Here is a 20,567-nt window from a genome sequence, read left to right as displayed (position 1 = left end):
GAGAAACGCTGGCGTAACCCATGCGAGCGACCAATGATTTATTGATCGTGCGTTTTACTGAGCCTCAATTGTTCTCTCACAAATAAATTGACCGCAAACGAAGGGATCGAAGCTTATGACTTAGGTTGTCGTAAACTAGTTGTAAAGTAATTGAATGGCAAAATGTCTATTTCTGTTCTCCTGTTAACCAAACCTCTTGTTTTATTGAAATTGAATTAGAATATAGTTTATATAGTCCCTAACCAAGCTCGAATTGTATCATATCAATTTGTAAATGGGTAATGTATTGCGTCTTATCAATTCGTTCTCAATCAATTCTATATTCTCTATTTTGGCTGGTAACTATCAACTGAGGCTATATAATTATTTACGTAGTTTACCATTTCTACATATATGTGAGCGACACAGCGCCTTCTTGCGTGTATATTCAACTCTATATTCGTTTAGCGGTTCATAATCAATGACCACTCCATATGTATTTCAGACAGATAGCAAAATGCAATGACGTAATCATGCCTCATACTTCGAAAAGGCAACTTGACTTGAATTGTGACTTGACTTGACTTGACTCGAGTCACCTCCAAAAATCGAGTGACTTGACTTGACTCGAGTCACCTTTGAAAATCAATTGACTTCACTTGACTCGAGTCAAAATGTGCAATGACTCGAAATGACTCGTGACTCGAAGGTAGTGACTTGATCCCAACACTGGTAATCATAACATTGTTGATAACGTGATTAAATCTTGATCATAAAGAAAGCGCCGCGATTGCCCTTTACCATAACTATACATTTTCAATAAGCCTCCGTATATCGCATGGGCCCCTGCTGCGTTCCCACTGAACAATGCCCGCTCAAGTATCCGTGGATATACTTTTACTAAACCGAATATGCAATATTACGTGTTTGGGTGCGGCAACGTTCAGGTATGTATCGGCTGCAAGTAAACACATTAACCATCTGTCGACTTCGAGTACTGTCGAAACAAATATAAGCCTATGAGGTTTTACTCCTTTCCCAACCCTCTCTCATAACGGCCTTCACTGACTTTACTAATATGGCCTATTCGCTATCGACGTCGCAGGGTGCTACTACCTGGCAGCAATTCTTGTCACTCTGACACGACGTACAATTCAGAATGGATCCTGATTACGACAACATCTAGCTACGTAGCTAGTAGAGTCACAGCGAACAATACTTTAAATGCCCATGCTTGCACACGAAGGCAAACATACCATAAAAAGACATAACTTCGCAGGACGAACCATCCGAAGTCCTGACTCGTCGAGCAACAAACGTAAACAAATAGACTCAAGTCGTTCAGAACGAAAACAAGGCATTTCCTGTCTATAATTCATCATCAAGTGAAAATAATTGTAATAACAATTGTATCAAAACGATGCTACTCCCGGGTGTCCACGTCTGCGACTTGAAAATGTGTCGGTAGCAACAAAAATTCTCCACTCATGACGCGGGGCCAAAGGTAGGCGTTGTAATTCCGTATTTCTTCACTAGATTGGCTTGGGCGATGGCGGCGACTTTCAGCGAGAATAGGTGAGCCATTTCCATTTCAGACTTGGCGAGATTAATGGCAATCTCAAAATGTTCTGTTGCCTTGACCAAATTGCCCCTAAGCGGAAACGTACGGTTGAATTTCAATTGCAAAAAGTTGGTTTTCAAATGATGCTTTTCGTGAAAAGCGGTGTGAACTGTGAAGGAACTGATCAAAGTTGATTGCATAATTCCGGTTTCCCAGGAATTAGCATTGAGCGTGAGCCCGCTAAGGGCAACGAAAATAATTATACGAGCAAGTACATGCATGGTCTGAGTAGCCTTTGATGCTATTTCGAAGTTTCGTCATAAATTAAATTTGCACCCGAAAACTACACAAATAGAAGGAAAAATAGTGGTAGTAAGACAATGGCCTTGGTAAGTAGTTTGAGCTGAAGCGTCGCAGTGTTAGTCGATCAGATTTCAAAATTGAAGACACATATTTGTGACAAATGTAACATAACTAATACAAATAGGTGCTATTTTATAAATAATAGTCTTATACTAAATTGCCCAGCTGCACTTTCTACTCGACAAACTCTATAAATAAAAAGCACCCCCCACATGCCTAGCATATCCAGTTCCAAAATTCGTTACGCCGGGGAACTCATTGTACACGACATATGGGCATATGGGCGATACAAAACCGAGCAATCTAGCAAAATGTTGGTGTACAAACCTCTGAACTTCGATGGTCCCCATTGTCTCATGAGCAAAATCACATTTCGCATCGATTTCAATTGCTTTCCGAACCAATTTCACGCTTTCTTCGATATCTTGCTTCGCTTGCAAACACAAAAGCCTGGAATATTGAGCAATATAAGCACCGTACCTCACTTTTTAGCACACTAAATTTTACCCCCTGTGGACGTATTGTGTTGCGTTGTCAGGCTCGACTTCAATGGCATTCTGAAACATTTCGTCCGCTCTGTCAAAGTCACCCTGATCGCTCAGAGCCTGAAAACAGTAGCGGGTAAAATGTGGGAACAATCATTGGAAAATATGGCGGCTAATATATCAGGTACCTGAGCGTATAGTCCGAAGCTCTCCGAACAGTTGGGAGTTTCCTTGATGAGCTCCTCAAACTTCGCCATAGCGCGTCTTGTTTCTATAGCATCGCGTCTACTGAAAGCTTGTCTGTCGATGAAAATTAAAGTGATTGGAAGTGAGAGAGTATAGTAAAGTAACATAACACATTTGAGATTGAAGATTTGAATTTGGAGATCCACAATACTTCAAGCGATGACTAGAGACTTAGCGCCAAATATGACGCTTTGATGTCAAGATTACTTTTTGTCATAAATCATCCACTCTACTAGAGTAACATTTACGCTATCCCATCAACCTCGAGTCACAGATTGAAGCAATTCAGATCTTTCTACTAAATACATTATCAATACTATTAACAAAATCTAAGAAAACTTGTTGAATATAGATTTCAACAAACATTACTAAGCAGTGTTGGGATGACTCGAGTCATGACTTGACTCGAGTCAGACTTGAGTCACTTTTTCGTATGACTTGACTTGACTCGAGTCACTTTGCTAAAATGACTTGACTTGACTTGACTCGGCGTATCAGAAATGTGGTTTGACTCGTGACTCGGAGCAAAATTCACGAGTCAATTTCAAGTCATCAAGTAATCGGTGTCGATAAAAATCACTGTATCTTGCATATGTTCGGATTGCTCGCGCAAGGCTGGTGTAACCGGTGAGAGCGACCAATCATTCAATGATCGTGCGTTCTACAGAGCCTCCAATGTTCTCTCACAAATATATTGATCGCAAACGAAGTGATCGAAGCTTACAGCCTACGTTGTCGCACAATATAGTATAGTAGCAAAATATACATTTCTGTTCTGTGTTCTTAATTTAACCAAACCTCTTGTTTTATTGAAATAGAATTCGAAAATAGTTTATATAGTTCTCAAGCATTGGTGCAGTCTCGAATTGTATCATATCAATTTGCAAAAGGTTAATGTATTGCACCTTATCTCTATTTTTGCTGGTAACTATAAACTGAGGCTGTGCCATCACTTATACGTAGTTTATTAGTTCTACTTTTATGTGAGCGATCCAGCGCCTTACTTGCGTGTTACTTCCGTGCGTGCAGTTCAAAATCACTCAGTCTCTATTTTAGACAGCTAGCAAAATACAATGACGTAATCACGCCTCATACCTCGAAAAGGCAATTTGACTTGAATTGTGACTTGACTCGTGACTTGACTTGACTTGACTCGACTTGACTCGAGTCACCTCCAAAAATCGAGTGACTTGACTTGACTCGAGTCACCTTCGAAAATCGATTGACTTGACTTGACTCGAGTCAAAATGTGCAATGACTCGAAATGACTCGTGACTCGAAGGTAGTGACTTGATCCCAACACTGTTACTAAGTATGCCTGCCGAGTGGTAGCATTGTAGAGCACTGATCAAACCAATTTGAATCTTTCGGATTTTAATGTTTGCCTGTGCTGGCGGACCTGTTTACGTTCGAGATATTCGATCCCTTTTTTAGGTGGCCACGATAGGAGCAAAACAGGTACTATGAAGCCAACGCAGGTCTAGCGATCTCTCACCTGTAAACCGAATAACAATATTGCGCATGCGCCAGGGCGAAATCTGGTTTGATCCTCATACATTCCTTGAAGTCTTTCAAGGCGTCGTCGGTCTTGTCCAACAGAATGTACAGCTGTAAATACGCGACGTAAGAAAATCTGTCTGCACCCGTTTCCGGCAAGGCAGAATCTCACTTGACCGCGGTGGTGAAGGACGTCGGTGTTTTGAGGGTCTAACTTAACCGCGTAGTCAAAGTCTGCCTGCGCCTCGTCGGCGCGCTGCTCTTGCATGTGTAGACTGCCTCTCTTGATCAAAGCGTTAACGCGCAACTGAAACGCAAACAATATCAATATATATAATCCGTCTGGAGAGTACCAGCAGAGGTGGTCACACTAGTCAGCTTTGCTACTGGAGTAAAATAAGAAGCGACGCTATAAATTTCTTCTCAATTACAGGTAGAAGTAGCAATCTCGAAAACATGTCAAACCTACTTCAAGAGGAAGTAGAAAAGTACTCACGCAAGTATGTTTAAAAAGTAGATTTGGTCGACGAGTCACATTCTTTTATCAGTTAGTTTGATAGTCGGGGTTGTGATGACTCGAGTCATGATTTTTTGGTGACTCGACTGGACTCGAGTCTTTGTTCAAACTCATAAAATGACTCGAGTCAATTTGTGTATTGCCTCGCATGACTCGAACTAAGTCATATGACTCGAGACTAGTATGGCCCAGACAGACATTTCATTGTAACTTTGAAGATAAGTAAAGTCACCACATTATTGGTATTTCGTCTACAGTACTGATACTTGGAAAATAGGGCCAGAAACTGTTAGGACTGAGGAAAATTACGATATTAAGAATGCGAGCCTCGAGTAAAAACTATAAAAGTTAGATTGACTTGTGACTCGGAACCTTGTGACTTGGTTACAACCCTGTTGCAGGTGCCTACTCGTGACTAACGGAAAATGACCGACGTCACTACCAGTATTCCGAAAATGTAATCGGTTTCCATGGGATCTTCCTCCCAGTTGCCATACCTAGACTACTACAAAATCCAACTGAGTAAGCAGTAAAAGTACGCACACAGCTTAGAGGGACACTGTTCTTGACAACACTATATCGTCAAGACTATATATAATAGTCTTATGCATTATAATGCGAATCACGTGGGCTCAAATTTGCAACGCATTTATTCAGAATCAACATATTTGCCCAAACTACGATGACTGGCCGATTGAGGATAGTTATAAACCGCTTAAAACGGTGGTTCTAACGATGGTATAAGATGGCAAATTTCTATGCCCCATTGTTTTGGTTGTGATGCGGCTTTGGCCCTGATTTATCGGGTGTTTGATTTATCGAAAAACACGAATGTTGGAAATTGGTTCGTTATTATAAAAACAATGTTCGGATTTCTCTGGAGGTCAGTGACCTTTCGACTCACAAGTTTACAGCGGTACGGGTGCGACCACAGATATTTTAATTATATTCTTTGTGTAACTATTATATTCTCCATTCAACTTACACACAACGGTTTCACACTGGCGTTTAAGCCTCTGTTGTGAGTAGCTATGATCCATTGACACAGAAAATTCTAAACTGAGCATAGGCGCCGACTTTTATTTTTTTACGAGGTGGCGAAGTCTTGTGACGTCATAATTGTTCCATATCGAAGACGTCATCGTCGCACGAAAACGCACTTTACTGCATGCCGCTGGTGTAGGTGCAGAGTTAAACCATTCGCGTGACGTTTTATTATCGGCCTTGCACTCATTAATATAAAACCATGCCGTCGAGTTTATTAAATGGTATCTTAAAACGGTACGATCATTTGAAGTGTAACTGCAGCCTGCGCTACCAGTCCGTTCGACGGAATCTGCAGTTGCATCAATGTTATTCACGCGAAATGCCCAGTGTGACTAACGAAATAACACTACGCACTGGCCTTGCAAGTACCAGACGACAGCTCTCGAATACTTATATAGGGGAGAGTGGGTAGGTATGGGCCACTGTTGAGGTGTGGGCCACTGCCATATCTGGTGACTGTGACGTCGCATATGGTTGCCAAGCTCTGTGATTGTTAGTAAAAGGCTCCAGACTCACCCATGTTACTCACAGCCATGAGGCCAGCGGAGTTTTTGACTCAGCTAGAGATATATAATTTTTTCGGCATAAAGTAAATTTATTTGAAAATAGGGAATTTGGGTTTGAGTTCACATATGTGCATGTTTGGATAAGACTTGTATATAGTGTGAAAGCTATAGAGATATGCTGTCTATAGAGTATAGTTTTATTGCTTTGTCAATCTCTCGGATCTTGAAATTATGGTAAGAATCCCCAAGATGGAGTGTTTGAGGTATGGGCCTTTTAGCAGGTTGGGATATGGGCCGGCCCATACCTCAATAGGCTTGGGTATGGGACAGCATAACATATACCTGAAATCAATATTTGAATGATCCTATTAAATATATTTATCTCTAGAATACAGAAGGTGTTGGTCTTATCCCTCCCATATACAATCACTTGAAAGTAAATCATGAAACCCATAAAAAGCCAGTTTTCAGAATCAGATCTGAGCTTGGCAATATGAAACGTTTAAGCATGGGAGGGAGAGAAGAATGCCGTCAGTACAAAATTGGTAGAGCTACATTAAACAGGTATATGGAAAACCAGGGGATGAGTCTCGCATGAAAAAGATTCCAAAATCGTTTTACAATACTGTCTTTAATGACGCGGAGAAAAGTTTGTTGGCACAGTATGTCATCATATGCTCAAATACGTATCATGGTTTGTCACTTCCACTTAAATAAGAGATAGAGCTGTGACATTTGGATTTGATGGGGTAGTTGGGGCGAAAGAAGCATGATTTGATAGTGATTTTCATGTTACATATCTTTAGTTATCTTGTTTCGTTATTCGTTATGGCTTTCAATCAATCCGGCAATTGAAATATATGAATTGTCCACTTCCAGCCCAGCTTTATATCAGTATATACAAACTGTTGGTAACTGTGACAAGAGTTGAGGTTTGCAGGATATGAATGGCATTTATTGATTCAATACAGACAGCGGCCCATACCTCACTACCCCCCGGCCCATACCTCGGAGCGTATTTTTTATGTACAAAAATGATGTATTGTTACAAAATTTGATGTCACTTCCAAATACATGGGTATTTTAGCTTAATTCTACCAGTAATAGTTAGCCAGATAACTAATGATCGTCTATACCGAAATTTAGGAATATTAGACAAAGTTTGGCCAAGTTATAGCTTTGTAAGATTTAGTGGCCCATACCTACCCACTCTCCCCTACAATAATGATGCAATGATACAATAATGATGATTACAAACGCGAAATCGCGCAGCCAATCAGTCATTGTCTCTTGCGGTTTCTTGCTTCACGTTGACCAACTCGCATCGCGGCAATTGTTTGATGATTAAAACATTGGTGCATTTTCCCCGATTTAAATTCGCGTAGCATTTCGGGAGTACATCGGTCAATTCGTAAATTCAATCTGCATGTCGACGGGCCGCCAACACATTAGGGCTCTTCAAAAATGACTTTTTTTCTCAAATCGTACTGGCTACTTGATAAAATTGTTAGGTTACCTAATTTAAGCCTACACACAAAATTTGGTTAAATTCCAGCCAGTAACCGCTTTGCTACAGGAGAAGAAAGTTTCTATTTATTATATAAAAATAAATAATGAAAAATTTGAAAATTTTCTGTTTACCCCATGAAAGTGTTAGGGTGTCTATAGAAACGATGCTCACCAAATTTGGTTCAATTCCAACCAGTGGAAGCGGAGTTATTGCCGTCGAAAAATTTGGATTTGAATAAAATAGTATTTACGGTGACCGATTCTTTGTTTATTTATTATAGTTCTGCTCACCGTAAATACTATTTTATTCAAATCCAAATTTTTCGACGGCAATAACTCCGCAATAACCTCGTAAGTCGGCGCCTATGAAACTGAGTGCGCATATCTGTTTTGCCTTTTGGAATCGCTTGTTCATAATGGTGACTGCAGTGAAAACACGCCTGGTCTACACGGTCGGTAATTCACCTTTACGTCGGCAATGTCCATTTCAATGACCTTGTCGAGATCCGGTCGAGCCGACGCGGCTTTGCCCTGGAGGAGATGCAGGCTGCCTCTGAGAAGATACGCGGCGGAGAGATAGTTTGGCGGTACGTCGCTGATAGGTGATGCGACGGTTTCCGTTTTTTCTGCAAAAAAACTCGCAACAATGAAACCGTTACAAGCGGTGGGGGTAGTTCCGTGTAATTAAACATGCGAGACGGGCTCGTGTTATTCCGTGGCTGGTTGCCAATCCCCCGAAAATATTCAACAACATATCGTATGATGGCACAGTGGTTCTTTAACCCGACTCACCGCCCCCTAACCAATGATGATATATCTTGATCGCAACTTTGCAAGAAACTGAAAATAAAAGCCTGAAGGCTTTCCAACCCCTATTACCACTAAGCTTGATTCCCCCACATTACCCTCTTCGATTTTTTGGCCCATTGTCACCCACAAGGTATGAAATCAGTTACTTTGGCATCATCGACTGACCCCGAATTTAGCAGACCACATTACCTGTATTATTTTGATGAAAAAAAATCAATGACATCAGTCGCAATAGATCTGAACGACATGAAGGCATCTACGGAATGCTGCCATAAACCCGAGTACCAATTAACTATTGCACTCTCAACACGGGGAATGACAGTTGAAAGAAATTGCAAAGTACTCTTTCAATTCCAAAAATCAGCAGTAGTCCGAGGATTCTCGAACGATGGAAGCGCATGATACAGTAGAAGAATCTTAGCCGTGTTTTCGTACACAGACATGCAAGCATCGTGCTAACTCACGAGTTTGACATTGCTCCGAGCTGGTAGCCGCTTCTATTTCTCGTGTGCATTCAGGAATGACCCGTTCAAGATCACCGCTTTCGAGAGCTAGCCTTCCGCAGATGTACCCGCTAAAATCCAAGGACAATGTTCAGGAATTGCACCGGGAATGTCACTATAATCAAAACCAAATCACCTTTCGGTATTCGCCCTTTCCACGTCCGTTAGCGGCCGAGAAACGATGTCCTCGGTGAAACTGGCAAAGTATTGATTGACAAATAGGACTGAAGGCATTATTGGTCCTCTATTCTGTAATAGAAACAAGCACACCGACATTATATCAGAGTTGTACAGAATTTCAAATTTTTTCAGACAAAATTAGTCGGAGAAAAAAAGACTAGAAAAAAAACTGTTCGAATCACATACAGAAATATGGATAGCGTCTGATAGATGTATGCGACTTGTTTCAGAGACGCACTCGCCGAAATAACACGCGAGTGAGAGATCCCAGTAAGTAAGCTTTGGCTGAGATAGGCTAATATTTATTTAGTAGCAACTCTTGGCATTTTGTATTTAATCCCCAGCTATAACATTATATTCGATGCATTAGTTTCATAGTCAGTGAGAAGGCCCATGTCGTGTCGTGAACAGTACTGCACCAATGTAGTCTATGTAGATGCGACAAGAGTGTAACAAATGTATAATTTTCAGAGAACACAAATGTTTCAGATAGGGGTCATTCCATGCCAAATCAACCAAGCCCCAAGGCGGTTAACCATATGTTTAGAATGTCCATAATTTGTAGTTGACAATCATTGTTGGTCAACTTCAAACCAAACAAACTTTATTTCATGAAAATCGATTCACAGGTTTGAGATATATTGGAGTTTGAAAAAGTGCACTTCTTGTGGCTTTTGAAAATGATGATTTTACAGAGCAAGAATTTTAGAACCTTATTGTAAATTAGTCTTAGCTTTTAGCTATATCTGAAGTGCATTTTTAGAAAGTATATAGTGTGATGCATATTTTAAAGCTGTCAAAAACCTAGAGGTCAGGGGTAAACTAGGGATTCAGATGTCAGGCATGAGTAAAATCAGTCAAGCGTAGCAAAATTTTCAATGCTCTATATTGAAAAAAGCTATACTTGGAATTGATTAAGTAAGGTATCATACGAAAGATAAGAGCAAGAGTATTGCCATCAGAGGAATAGGAATTAAAAGGATCTAGGCCAGGGGTCACCAACACACGGCCCGCGAGGTCCCATTTTGGGGCCCGTGACCTGATTTGAAAAAAATTCAGAAAAACACTTAGTAAATCATGTTGAAACGCTGAAATTGATTTCAGTTGAAACATAATGTTGTTGTTTTTCAAAGTAAGCCATTCTATGTGCCCAATATCACTATTACTCACTAGTTGATACGGCTTCGGCATGGTAATGTCATGCCATGGATGAAGAATTTGCTGGTATGAATGGGCATATTGCCTTGACGTGCAATGGCCCACCACTGCCAAGACCGAGACGCTTGAAAAACGACTTCGGGCTCTCCAAAAGACCATGCTTTACGAGGAGATAGTTGTCTAGCAAGTAGGCCTACCGTGTCTAGCTAACCCCAATATTGATTCTTCAATCCAAGGCTGGCCAATCTGCGGCAGTAGAAGGGAAATTATGCGGCTGTCGACACTTTTAATAACTACCCTAAGTTTTCGAAGATACCCCCTGCATCAGCTGTATCGGTGAATCTGATCACATTGGCCGAGAAAGGATAAATATTTTATACTAATATGTGAAACTATACTAATATTTATTGACGAAATTCACTCATGAACATGAAAATTTTTTCGGGCTTCGCGCGACTGCAGAACGGTTTCATGTGGCTCTTTGCAACATAACTACTGACGACTTCGGTGCGCATAGTAAGCCGATATGCGTATATAGATTAGTTCGGAGTGTACCGGCAATGGACATGGACATTTTAACGTGGGTATTTGGCCCCAGCTGGTTTACCACGACTAACCACCGCTATGCGGCCGCAGGCTACATGAGTAGTCGAAACGCGGCCGTGAATAGCAAAAATGTTGGCCACCCCTGTTTTAGCGGCTACAGAGTGCTGTCAGGCAGGGGCGTAGCCAGCCGAGATAAAAAGGGGGTAGAACTGAATAAAGGGGGCAGAATGAGCCTCTATGCGTCATACCTTAACGATAGCGACTTCTGTATTCCGTACACTTTTGAAAGCGTAACTAATTGGCGGATCTAATTACTGAAAGCGAGTTAGCAATCAACAGCTTGCACGGGGATCGTGTTAGCAATCAACAACTTGAACGGGGATCATGTTACCATGCGCACAAGGCGCTCATCCCGTGACAGTGCAGGAGATCTTATTTGTATTCAAATAAGTAATCGACCTTGAAACAATACCAGAACAACATTTCACGACGAACAATCTATCTGTTATATCTTCATGAATTTTGACATGATTCAATTCGCGTGTAAGAGTAACGTCTTCTCGGCGTTTCAATTCCATTCATTTCGAACATGGCGCATATACTAATTGTACCAGCGTGTGAATAACGACTTATTCGCAAAGCGAGGGAATCTCAAACAAGTTTCGGCGCGATTATTGAAGGGTGAATGCGTCCTGGTGGGATACCGATCACGAAAGGCATGGTCTAGTATGACGTATACATGGTCATTGAGGTCAAGAAAATGCGCAACAATGGCGTCAAATATAAAATGCGAAGGGAATGTATTGTGTCTTCACGCTGTGTTGGGGAACAGGCTTGAGTTCGGCAAAGCACGAATCAGATGCGATTGCTTTAAAACATGATTTCATTCAGCTATAAGTTGTTATTTTCATGTTATTAATGTTCGTTATCGTTTACAATGAACTGTTGATGAGAAAACAACGCGTGAACGACGAGACAAATGTTATTATTGCGCGACGACTGCATTCAGAATAAAGGGATTAAGCTGATCGCTAACCCTCGCCAAGAGAAAAATCTAACAATGCCCGTTTCACGCTTGCATAGACGCGCTTCCATAGACGAGAGATCGACGAGAAAAAGGCATGTAATCAGCGTCGGCGATCGGCGTCGCGCGTAGCAAATTGAAATTAGGCGATAACGTGAAGAAATGTTGTTATAGCAATAGCGTTGACTTGGGATTTTCGGGATAGAATCGAGCCTGGAAGGGGGTAGAACGTTCTTCAATTCTACCCCCCTGTCTACGCCCCTGCTGTCAGGTATCGTGTACAGCTCATAGTTCAAAATATAATCAAATAGATGATCATGATACTTTGTGTTGTATTTGTGTTTGTTCAATAAAATATTATTCCTTTTGTGGTGACTACAACCGTCGCCCATGTTAGAAAGCACAGCGTTGTAATAACGTAGAGTTATCATACGTGGTTGTTGAACTGCGTTGCCTACTTTTATCTCGATATTGATGTCATGCGGCCCGTGGCCTCTAGGAATTTGGAAAAGTGGCCCGCGACCCATTTTGAGTTGGCGACCCCTGATCTAGGCGGTGTACTATTAAGAAAACTTTAGCCATGTATTTTCCTTTTGCAGTGAGATATTTTAGGTTGCATAACTCGCGCAAAGACTCAAGAAAAGCATACCTTGTATCGTTCGGCAGCCATTTCTTTGCCCATTTCCTTCAACACTCTGTCAGCAAACACCATGCTAGTTGCGTTTTGGAACTGTTCCATTATACACACGGCGGTCATGTCTGTAAGAGAATTCAATCCATACCAGATTTACTGCATACGCCTCCATCTCATTACTGAGGAGAAAATTGTCACCTTCAAGACATTCGCTCTTTCTTCCCATAATTTCCAATGCTCGAGACCTTCGAAACAATGCTTTCACGTACTTTGGATTGTATTCGATGGCTTTTGAACATTCTTCAATCACAGCTTCATTATTACCCTAAATTCAATGGATAAATCATGGGCGCCGGGCGGGTGCATTTATGTAGAATAATATTGCTTGAATTTTTTTTTCTAAATTTCACGGACTAGTTACTAAATTGTTAGGTCGTCTGAAAAAAATGAAAATAAAAAATTTTGCAAAATTTCCACTAGTTCAAAAGACGATGAGACTTGAAATTTTCTTGTCCCTACGTGGTGCCGCATGGCAAAAAAACCTTCAAAACCAATATTCTGCGCTACAGTTATGGTAGAAAACCAGTAAAAATGTATAACTAACCAATTCTGGGCCAAGGAATCCAGCAGATTCAACTGTATCGCTGCTGCTGCTGTTTATGATGCTGAAACTGGTCAACTTAATTGAGATATCTAGACCACAATAACGGTGATATTTCTCACATAAAATAATTAGCACATTGAAACCGGACGCCACGAAGAGGAAACTAGCTGACAAGCATGTAAAATACAGGAAAATATATTTCCGAAGTGATAGGCTATATAAGAAGTCAATAAATTTGAAAGTATCATTTTGTCATATCGATGTTGATTTTACGGAATCAGAACAAAGCTTGTGGGTTGAAAACACACGAATAAAACCGCCCTCTCTCTGTTCAAGAATGACTGAAACATAATTAATTTCGGTCATGGCAAAGTGAGATGGAATCAAACTCTGTGTGCAGAGTTTTATCAGGCAATCTAACAATAAGTCATTGATAATCGAATAAATAGAAAACACAAATGTTATATTCAGTTTGAAAAAATTGATAACACAGGCTGCAACATAAGAAAGAAGGCCACATCACACTCAATGCACCAATATCTTCACTGTCATTTGTCAATGAAATATGGCTTATATATAGCCCGTAATCTTAATGTAACACATAGCGATGACTCAACAAGCACATCAATAAACAAAATATTGAGACCAGTATATACATTTACCGGAAGACAACAATAAAATAGTATACGGTAACAACCCAAACTGAAGTTACAGCTCTGGCAGTCTACACCATTAAAATAAATTAAAAAACTTGAATGCATCATACCAGCTTTTCATACGCAGCAGCCTTGTTCTGGTGGAATGTTGAAAGCTCTTGCTTATAATCAACCGGACATAAGGAAATTGCTTCTGCGTATTTCTCAATTGCTTCAGTGTATTTTCCCTTTTTAAATGCAGCGTTCCCTTCATTCTTTTTCTTGGTGGCAGCTGTAAAGGGGTCCTATGCAGACAGTATCATTAATAAGTGAAACATTAGTGAATGCATTATATTACCTGGGTTTCATCTTGAGATCTTCCAGTAGAAGGCCTGCCTTCTGGCTCCTTTCGTGCAGTCAGTGGCTCGCCGTTACTGGAGTCCTGTATCGGGCGGTTGGACTTTTTATAAAGGTAATACCCAACACCTCCTACTGCTATTGGAACACCGACAGCAAGGGCGATTTTCCATGACGGCCAATTCGATTCTTGTTGACTGGACATTTCGTGGCTGCAGTCCTAGGACTCCTAGCCTAGGCAAGAAACAGGAACGGGCAACCAGAGTACCAGTACCAGACCAATTGCTGCGTAAAACAACACAATCCTAACGGCATGCATAAAGGACTAAGGCAGTGCTTTTCAACCTTTTTGAGCTCCATTCGCACTTTTTTTGTAAAATAAATTTCATTCGCACAAACTAATTGAAAATTGTTATACAAAAAGAAGTTGAAGATACTTATCAACATTTTATTGAGATGTGCAACAAATTGGCTACTATGTAGCTTAATCTATTAAATGTATCATTAAAAGGGCAACTTTTTCGCTAGTTTTGATTTCAACTATTTCAGTAAAACCCTTCTCGGCAAAACAAGTTCTTGGTTTTTGTACAAGAACTAGTCCTTGGATGGCCAAGTCTTAAAATCTGTTCTGCACTCCTATCCAAAATACAGCGTATTTGTCGCGAGTGAAAAATGCTTGAGGGCGGAAATCGTTGTTGAGAGCTGACGCAAAGGTCCCGTAGGCTCCAGTTTGTCGAAAAGGTGTGAAAACCCACATGTTTGTGTTGAGGCTTTTGCCTTATGTCTTGGAACATAAGGTGCATAACGATCAAGGAGAGTAGGCACATTAGAGCTCGTTACCTTATGATACGTTGCTTCAAGTTCTGTCTCGCAAGTTTAATAGAAGACCAAATAACTCATGGTACTGCGTGTTCTACTCTTCACCTCAATCTGACTTGAGAATTCATAACAGTTTAATAACAGTAAACCAACTTTTAGACTACCATCAAAATCTGAGTATTTGTGGCATCTCGCGACCCGAGCCTCACCCATGAAGAGGAATTTATATCTAATATTACAGTTGCATGCCCCGATGTTACGGGCATGTATGACAGACAGAACGCGCACATCACAATTCTAACCAACACAGCTCCACAACACATGTCCAACGTACGCGATTTCAAATTAGGGCGAATTAAATTCCTCTGCGTATCACAGTTGTACTATACTGTCTACTCAGATTGCAAGAACGCGACAATTCCGTGCCGACAATGGAGCATATCCAATCCATCTCGAAAGGTTTGGCAATCCAGCATCGGTCATTTTTTTACCGAGGTTTTGTCGCCGCTCATGTTTTTGGCACCGCATTTTATCAGCGGTTTATTCGCCAAAACTTTACGTCTTCATGTGCCCCGACGCAGAAGGGTTTGACCTCGAAATGAATGAGTCTGATAGGCCTGAACTCGCTCGTTGCACTCCCATACACTAGTTCATCCCAACGGTCTTCGACCATGATTTCCAGAAAGAAAAAAAAGGACAAATCTGCCAAATCCATGCCATATGCCATATTTGCTGCGAGTCTCGCTTATTGGCTACAGTACCCAACACAGTGACCTTGGATATGTAGAAACGATCGCAGGATTTTTTGGCAATCAATTCAATAAATATTACATCCATATTAACAGATAACTCTGGCACCGTGTCGACCTAAAATTATACCCTTTTCGGTCCCTATACTTTAATAACCATGAAGGGGTACAAATTTACGTTACAGTAAACTTGCAAATGTGAGTCGCTGTAATGATGGTATTTACTACCATCCTCGTACCTCGCGCTAATCGAACAGTTATTACGAAAATATGATGATTATTTAGCGAAAGAATGCAGAAAGTCAATTTGACATCATTTTTCGAGCCTGCCGCAGGGTCGGACTGGCTGATATACTGTATTTCTGCCACTATAGAAATTGTAGAGATCTCTACACTGCCACTACACCAGCTTCCAAACCAGACTTTTGGTGACGTAATAATTATAGTGTGGGAATATTAATTCACTACGGCTTGTAAGAGTTACGATTAGTGGTGCGTCGTGTTAAGTTTTTACAATTGCGTCGCAACTACAAAAGTTACACTGATTCTAAATTTCATATTAAGTTTATTTGAATTATTCCTCGTCAGAAAAGTTAACAATTAATCACGATTTTCATTCGCAATTGATCCGAATTTTCATTCGCTCCATTCGCACCACCTTCGTTATTCGCACTTGACCAGGATTTTCATTCGCACTATTCGCACCACCTTCGTCATTCGCACTGCAATTTTTTTCATTCGCACCAGTGCGAACCGTCACACAGGTTGAAAAGCACTGGACTAAGGTATCGACGAAGACTGTGTTAACAACGTGAACGACGTGTGCGGAATGCCGATTGTGACGGCGACACAAGCGACGTAACCGACGAGACCGACGCTATCGACAGACTAAAATAATGAAGGACAACGCAAGAAGAATACCGATGAGCCTTAGATCAAGAAAACCAAGAACCAAGAATCAATCGCTGCCAAATTGTATATAATACGTACTTATTTCATCAACATATTTTTTTCGATTCAAGATATCATAGGCTACTAGAGTTTTTTCTTAATATAAGCTATAGGGTTACCATACGTCCTCTTTTTCGAGAATTTGTCCACTTTTTTGAAAGTGTAGGTTGAATGTAGCCTACGTGGAAATTGTACTGAGATATAGAAAATCATGCTCGAATAACGGTCCGTCGGCTTTTTCGAGACTTTTGAGCCAGAAAAGGACTTATTTTTTAGTCAACCACCCAAAACTCGGAGACAATTTCCCATTTTTTGTAAGTCCGAAAATTTTGAAAAAGTGTCCGTTTTCAGATATCCAAAATGTGGTAACCCTAAGATACTATCGTGGCCTTTACCCACCAGAAAAGAGGATGGATTAGGATTTGGAAAAACCGGATTTGTGAATTTTTTGTGGATTTGGATTGGATTAGGATTTGAGATTTTTATATTAATGGATTAGGATAAGGATTGGAGATCGATTTTCGGAAGATTGATGTCCTGTGGCGAATGTCGACAACGTTTCTCGACCTACCAAAGTTACTTCATGTATTTTGACACTCATTAAGCGTTTCATTTCTTTTTACTGAATTATATGCATCAGATGTAGACGCTTTCTAAGTGATATTCCAGGTTTGAGCGAGCGAGAGAGTGTAATGGCTATGCGTACGGCTTCTCGATCGGTAGGTCGTGGGTTCGATCCCCGACCGGGTCATACCAAAGACTCGAAAATTGGTATCCGCAGCTATCCTGCTAGGCGCTCAGCGATCAAGGATAGCATGGAGGAGAAAAAAACGAGGGCGCAGACTAGATGACCTCTCGGCCGTATCACAACTCCGTCGTCAAAGCATCTCGATGGTGCAGGAAAAAAAGAATATCATCTCTCTCTCTCTCTCTCTCTCTCTGAATCGGATTAGGATCAGGATTAGGATCAAAATACACAAAATTTATGGATTAGGTTTAGGATTAGGAATTGGAGCTTAGGATTTGGATTGGATTAGGACATAGAAATTTCATATCCTCTCATCTCTGCCCTTTACAAACGTTGTAAATTGATATGATACTTAATCTAAGCCACAATGATTGTTTCTCATCTGTTTTGGCGCATCTGTTAGCGCGAAGCACGACGAAAATGCTAGACTTGACTTAACTTTTGTGAAAATTAAATTGAATTGAAATGTGTGTGGTCCCTGAAAACAGCCCCTGAGCTGGTGAGCTCATCAGACTTGTTGAACTCCAAGGTCGTATCGATGATTCCTATCTGATAACGATTACTGTGCAGTGTGCATGCGTATTGTTTGTACCACAATCATTGCCGTCTGTTTGTTATGTATTTCGGTTGGAAGAATATAATACTTTTACTTGACAAACTGTATGACTATTTCGAAAAGTAAGTAAGTCAATCACAAAAGATTGCGAAGTAGAAGTTGCAAAAATTAGATTTACTTAGGTAAGTGCTGCAACGCCTGCAAGTAGAGGAAAACGACTTGAGTACTTCGTCGTTACCACATCTGCTCAGAGAAAGATGAGCTCCACCAAGATTACACACACGATATTCCTTCTGCAGCCTAATTTAAGCTTGATTGGATTGTTCAAACTCTTTTCACAGAAGGAAATTTCGAATATTAAAGATAATCTAGAAATATATTCAAGTCAATTTGGCACTATTTTACGAAAATTCGGCACAAATAACCTTTCGCAGTTAGCAACCATGATATACGAGTCGTGAGACCTCACAACACAGTTCGTTCACGGAGGTGCGCAACTCGCCGAGAAAGTTGAAATTGTTAAACTTTGTTGCGAGTTGCAGTATCATACGCATTATAAGTTAGAAGCGGAACAGAGCAAGTCATGGCCACGGGCGAGTATACGCTCTCACTTCGACAGTCTTTTCTAATCGTTTGGCTTCTGAACGATACATTTTCTCGTGCGGAATTTACCTGGGGCATCTGAGAAAAACAATCGGCATGCATAGGAATAGGTTGTATTTGAAACAAAAATCTATTTAAAACAAACCTGTTCAAAACATGGCCCTTGTTTAAACATATTTTTATTCATGTTGTTTTTTAGTTTTATCTAGCTACGGTATCACGAATCTTTAATTGTGACGTCACAATGGACTGACATTAACTATTGAAAATATAGCGTAAATATGGCTTCTTTCGACGAAAATGGCTTCCAACCACTGTCATAAACAGTCTAAAAATATCTTTAACCAGGACTACATCGCTTTGCAGAATTTTACGGTCGGCGGTCATCATCAAAGTACCCACATTTCATTCCAATTAGCCTATCTATATACCTATATAAGATAACAGTCGAGCCAAAACGACGATTTCAAGGGTTCCAGCCACAGTAGTATAGTAGATCGGTCGTGACGGGCTATGGGGTTCTTATGGGCCCGCTGGTGACCTGCCGCGAAACTCGTGTTGGTGACCCCACCCTTTTGACCCCCCCCTTCCGCTGGTGACCTGCCATGTGTTCTTATGGGATCTCTGGTGACCCCACCCTTTCGGGTATAGGGCTCGCTCATGACCTGCCGTGAAAACTCGTGTTGGTGACTCCACCCTTTTCGAGTCCCTATCGCTGATGACCTGTCGTATCGTTGGTGATACCACTCTTTCAGGTATACGTTGTGTCGATGACCTGTCTGATAACGTTACGGGTATAGGGATCTCTGGTGACACCACCCTTTCGGGTATACGCCGCGGCGATGACCTGCCATGGATTGTTTGGTAGTGAACTAACGTTGTGGATATAGGCTGTGGCGGTGATTCGCCTGTCATGCATTCTTACGTGTTCTCTGGTGATTCGCCATGTGTTCTTATGGGTGCGGCCGTGATTCGCCCTTTCGGGTATAGTCAACTCTCGCGCTGTGTTGAAGAAGTATCAGGAATAGTAAATAGTCACGTGATGGATTCTTAGTTAATGTGTATATTACAAATTATTAAATATGACCGATTCGAGTTAATCCCAACGTTTGCGGTGAATGCGACTTCGATATATCGTTATTCTTATGGGCGCGGCGATGATTCGTACTTTCGTTGATAGAATGCTAGCGGTATGTCGTACTTTCACCAAAAAGGGTGTGAAATAGTTTGCTAAATCTAGGAATCAGTCGCTTGGTAATTAGTTTACCACGGAGCCGGCGTAGACGGCGATTCCAATACCAACAATAGCCGCGTTCACATATTAACACTCCAAATAGGTGTGAAATAGTTTGCAAACCCTGCGATCGCTGACAAGATAATGTCTCAGACATACGCGACTTGATGTTACAGGCATATCGATCACTCACGCGGTGAAATTTTCGTAAGCAGTTTGGGACAGAGCTTGATTTCACTCGTAAGATTTAATAAGTAACGAATAACAGAGCCGTCACAGACTATGATTCGAATACCGACAAATTCTCACTTATTTCTGATCCCACCCTAATCCTTTGCGAAGTTGACGCTTATTCGAAAAGGTGTGAAATAATTGTAAAATCCTACGTCGGTGACGCGATAATGCATCAGACATAGCGATCTAATTATAGTACGGTGTCGGAATCCATTCGCGAGATGTTCTATAGGTAAATTGAGATAATCCGAAACGAAATATTTTGACTTTGGTGTAGTGTGAATTGAAATAGGATTGACAAACATGACTATCAACTTTCCCACAGTCCCATATTGATATTATACGCACATTGATTTGAAACAAGTAATGGAACATTGCAACTCTATTCGCGATCCGACTTTTCGTTTGTCAAAGCGACATTTTAACATCTTACCATACTCAAAAGAATTATTTACAACATTAACAAGTGTTCAAAATCTAGTTTTCACTTACTTGATTATATCGCTGCAACC

General features: G+C 40.8%; 1 protein-coding gene across 1 annotated transcript; it reads right to left on the bottom strand.

Annotated features, from left to right (window-relative positions):
* Positions 1-1,319: 1,319 nt before the first annotated feature.
* On the bottom strand, positions 1,320-16,530 carry LOC145450536 (mitochondrial import receptor subunit TOM70-like). The gene is made up of 14 exons (XM_080329059.1): positions 16,515-16,530; positions 14,163-14,491; positions 13,936-14,109; positions 12,764-12,890; positions 12,581-12,690; positions 9,160-9,272; positions 8,985-9,094; positions 8,176-8,336; positions 4,304-4,438; positions 4,130-4,242; positions 2,577-2,688; positions 2,411-2,508; positions 2,231-2,353; positions 1,320-1,630 (listed from the first exon to the last, which is right to left on the bottom strand). The coding sequence occupies exons 2-14, from the start codon at positions 14,364-14,366 to the stop codon at positions 1,465-1,467; spliced, it is 1,746 nt and encodes a 581-aa protein (XP_080185185.1). The 5' UTR covers positions 14,367-14,491; positions 16,515-16,530; the 3' UTR covers positions 1,320-1,464.
* Between the last annotated feature and the right edge of the window lie 4,037 nt (positions 16,531-20,567).

The sequence above is a fragment of the Botryllus schlosseri genome, chromosome 11 (assembly GCF_051294905.1).
Source record: "Botryllus schlosseri isolate E-star chromosome 11, Bs_hap1, whole genome shotgun sequence".
Classification (NCBI taxonomy): Eukaryota; Metazoa; Chordata; class Ascidiacea; order Stolidobranchia; family Styelidae; genus Botryllus; species Botryllus schlosseri.
Note: the sequence above shows the minus strand (reverse complement) of the source record. Positions and strands in the feature narration are given on the sequence as shown.

Coding starts and splice junctions, on each gene's coding strand:
- LOC145450536 (XM_080329059.1), bottom strand. CDS start 14,366: ATGTCCAGTCAACAAGAATCGAATTGGCCGTCATGGAAAATCGCCCTT. Junction 12,891..13,935: donor CTGCTGCGTATGAAAAGCTG/GTATGATGCATT, acceptor CATTGAATTTAG/GGTAATAATGAAGCTGTGAT. Junction 2,509..2,576: donor GCTTCGGACTATACGCTCAG/GTACCTGATATA, acceptor TACTGTTTTCAG/GCTCTGAGCGATCAGGGTGA.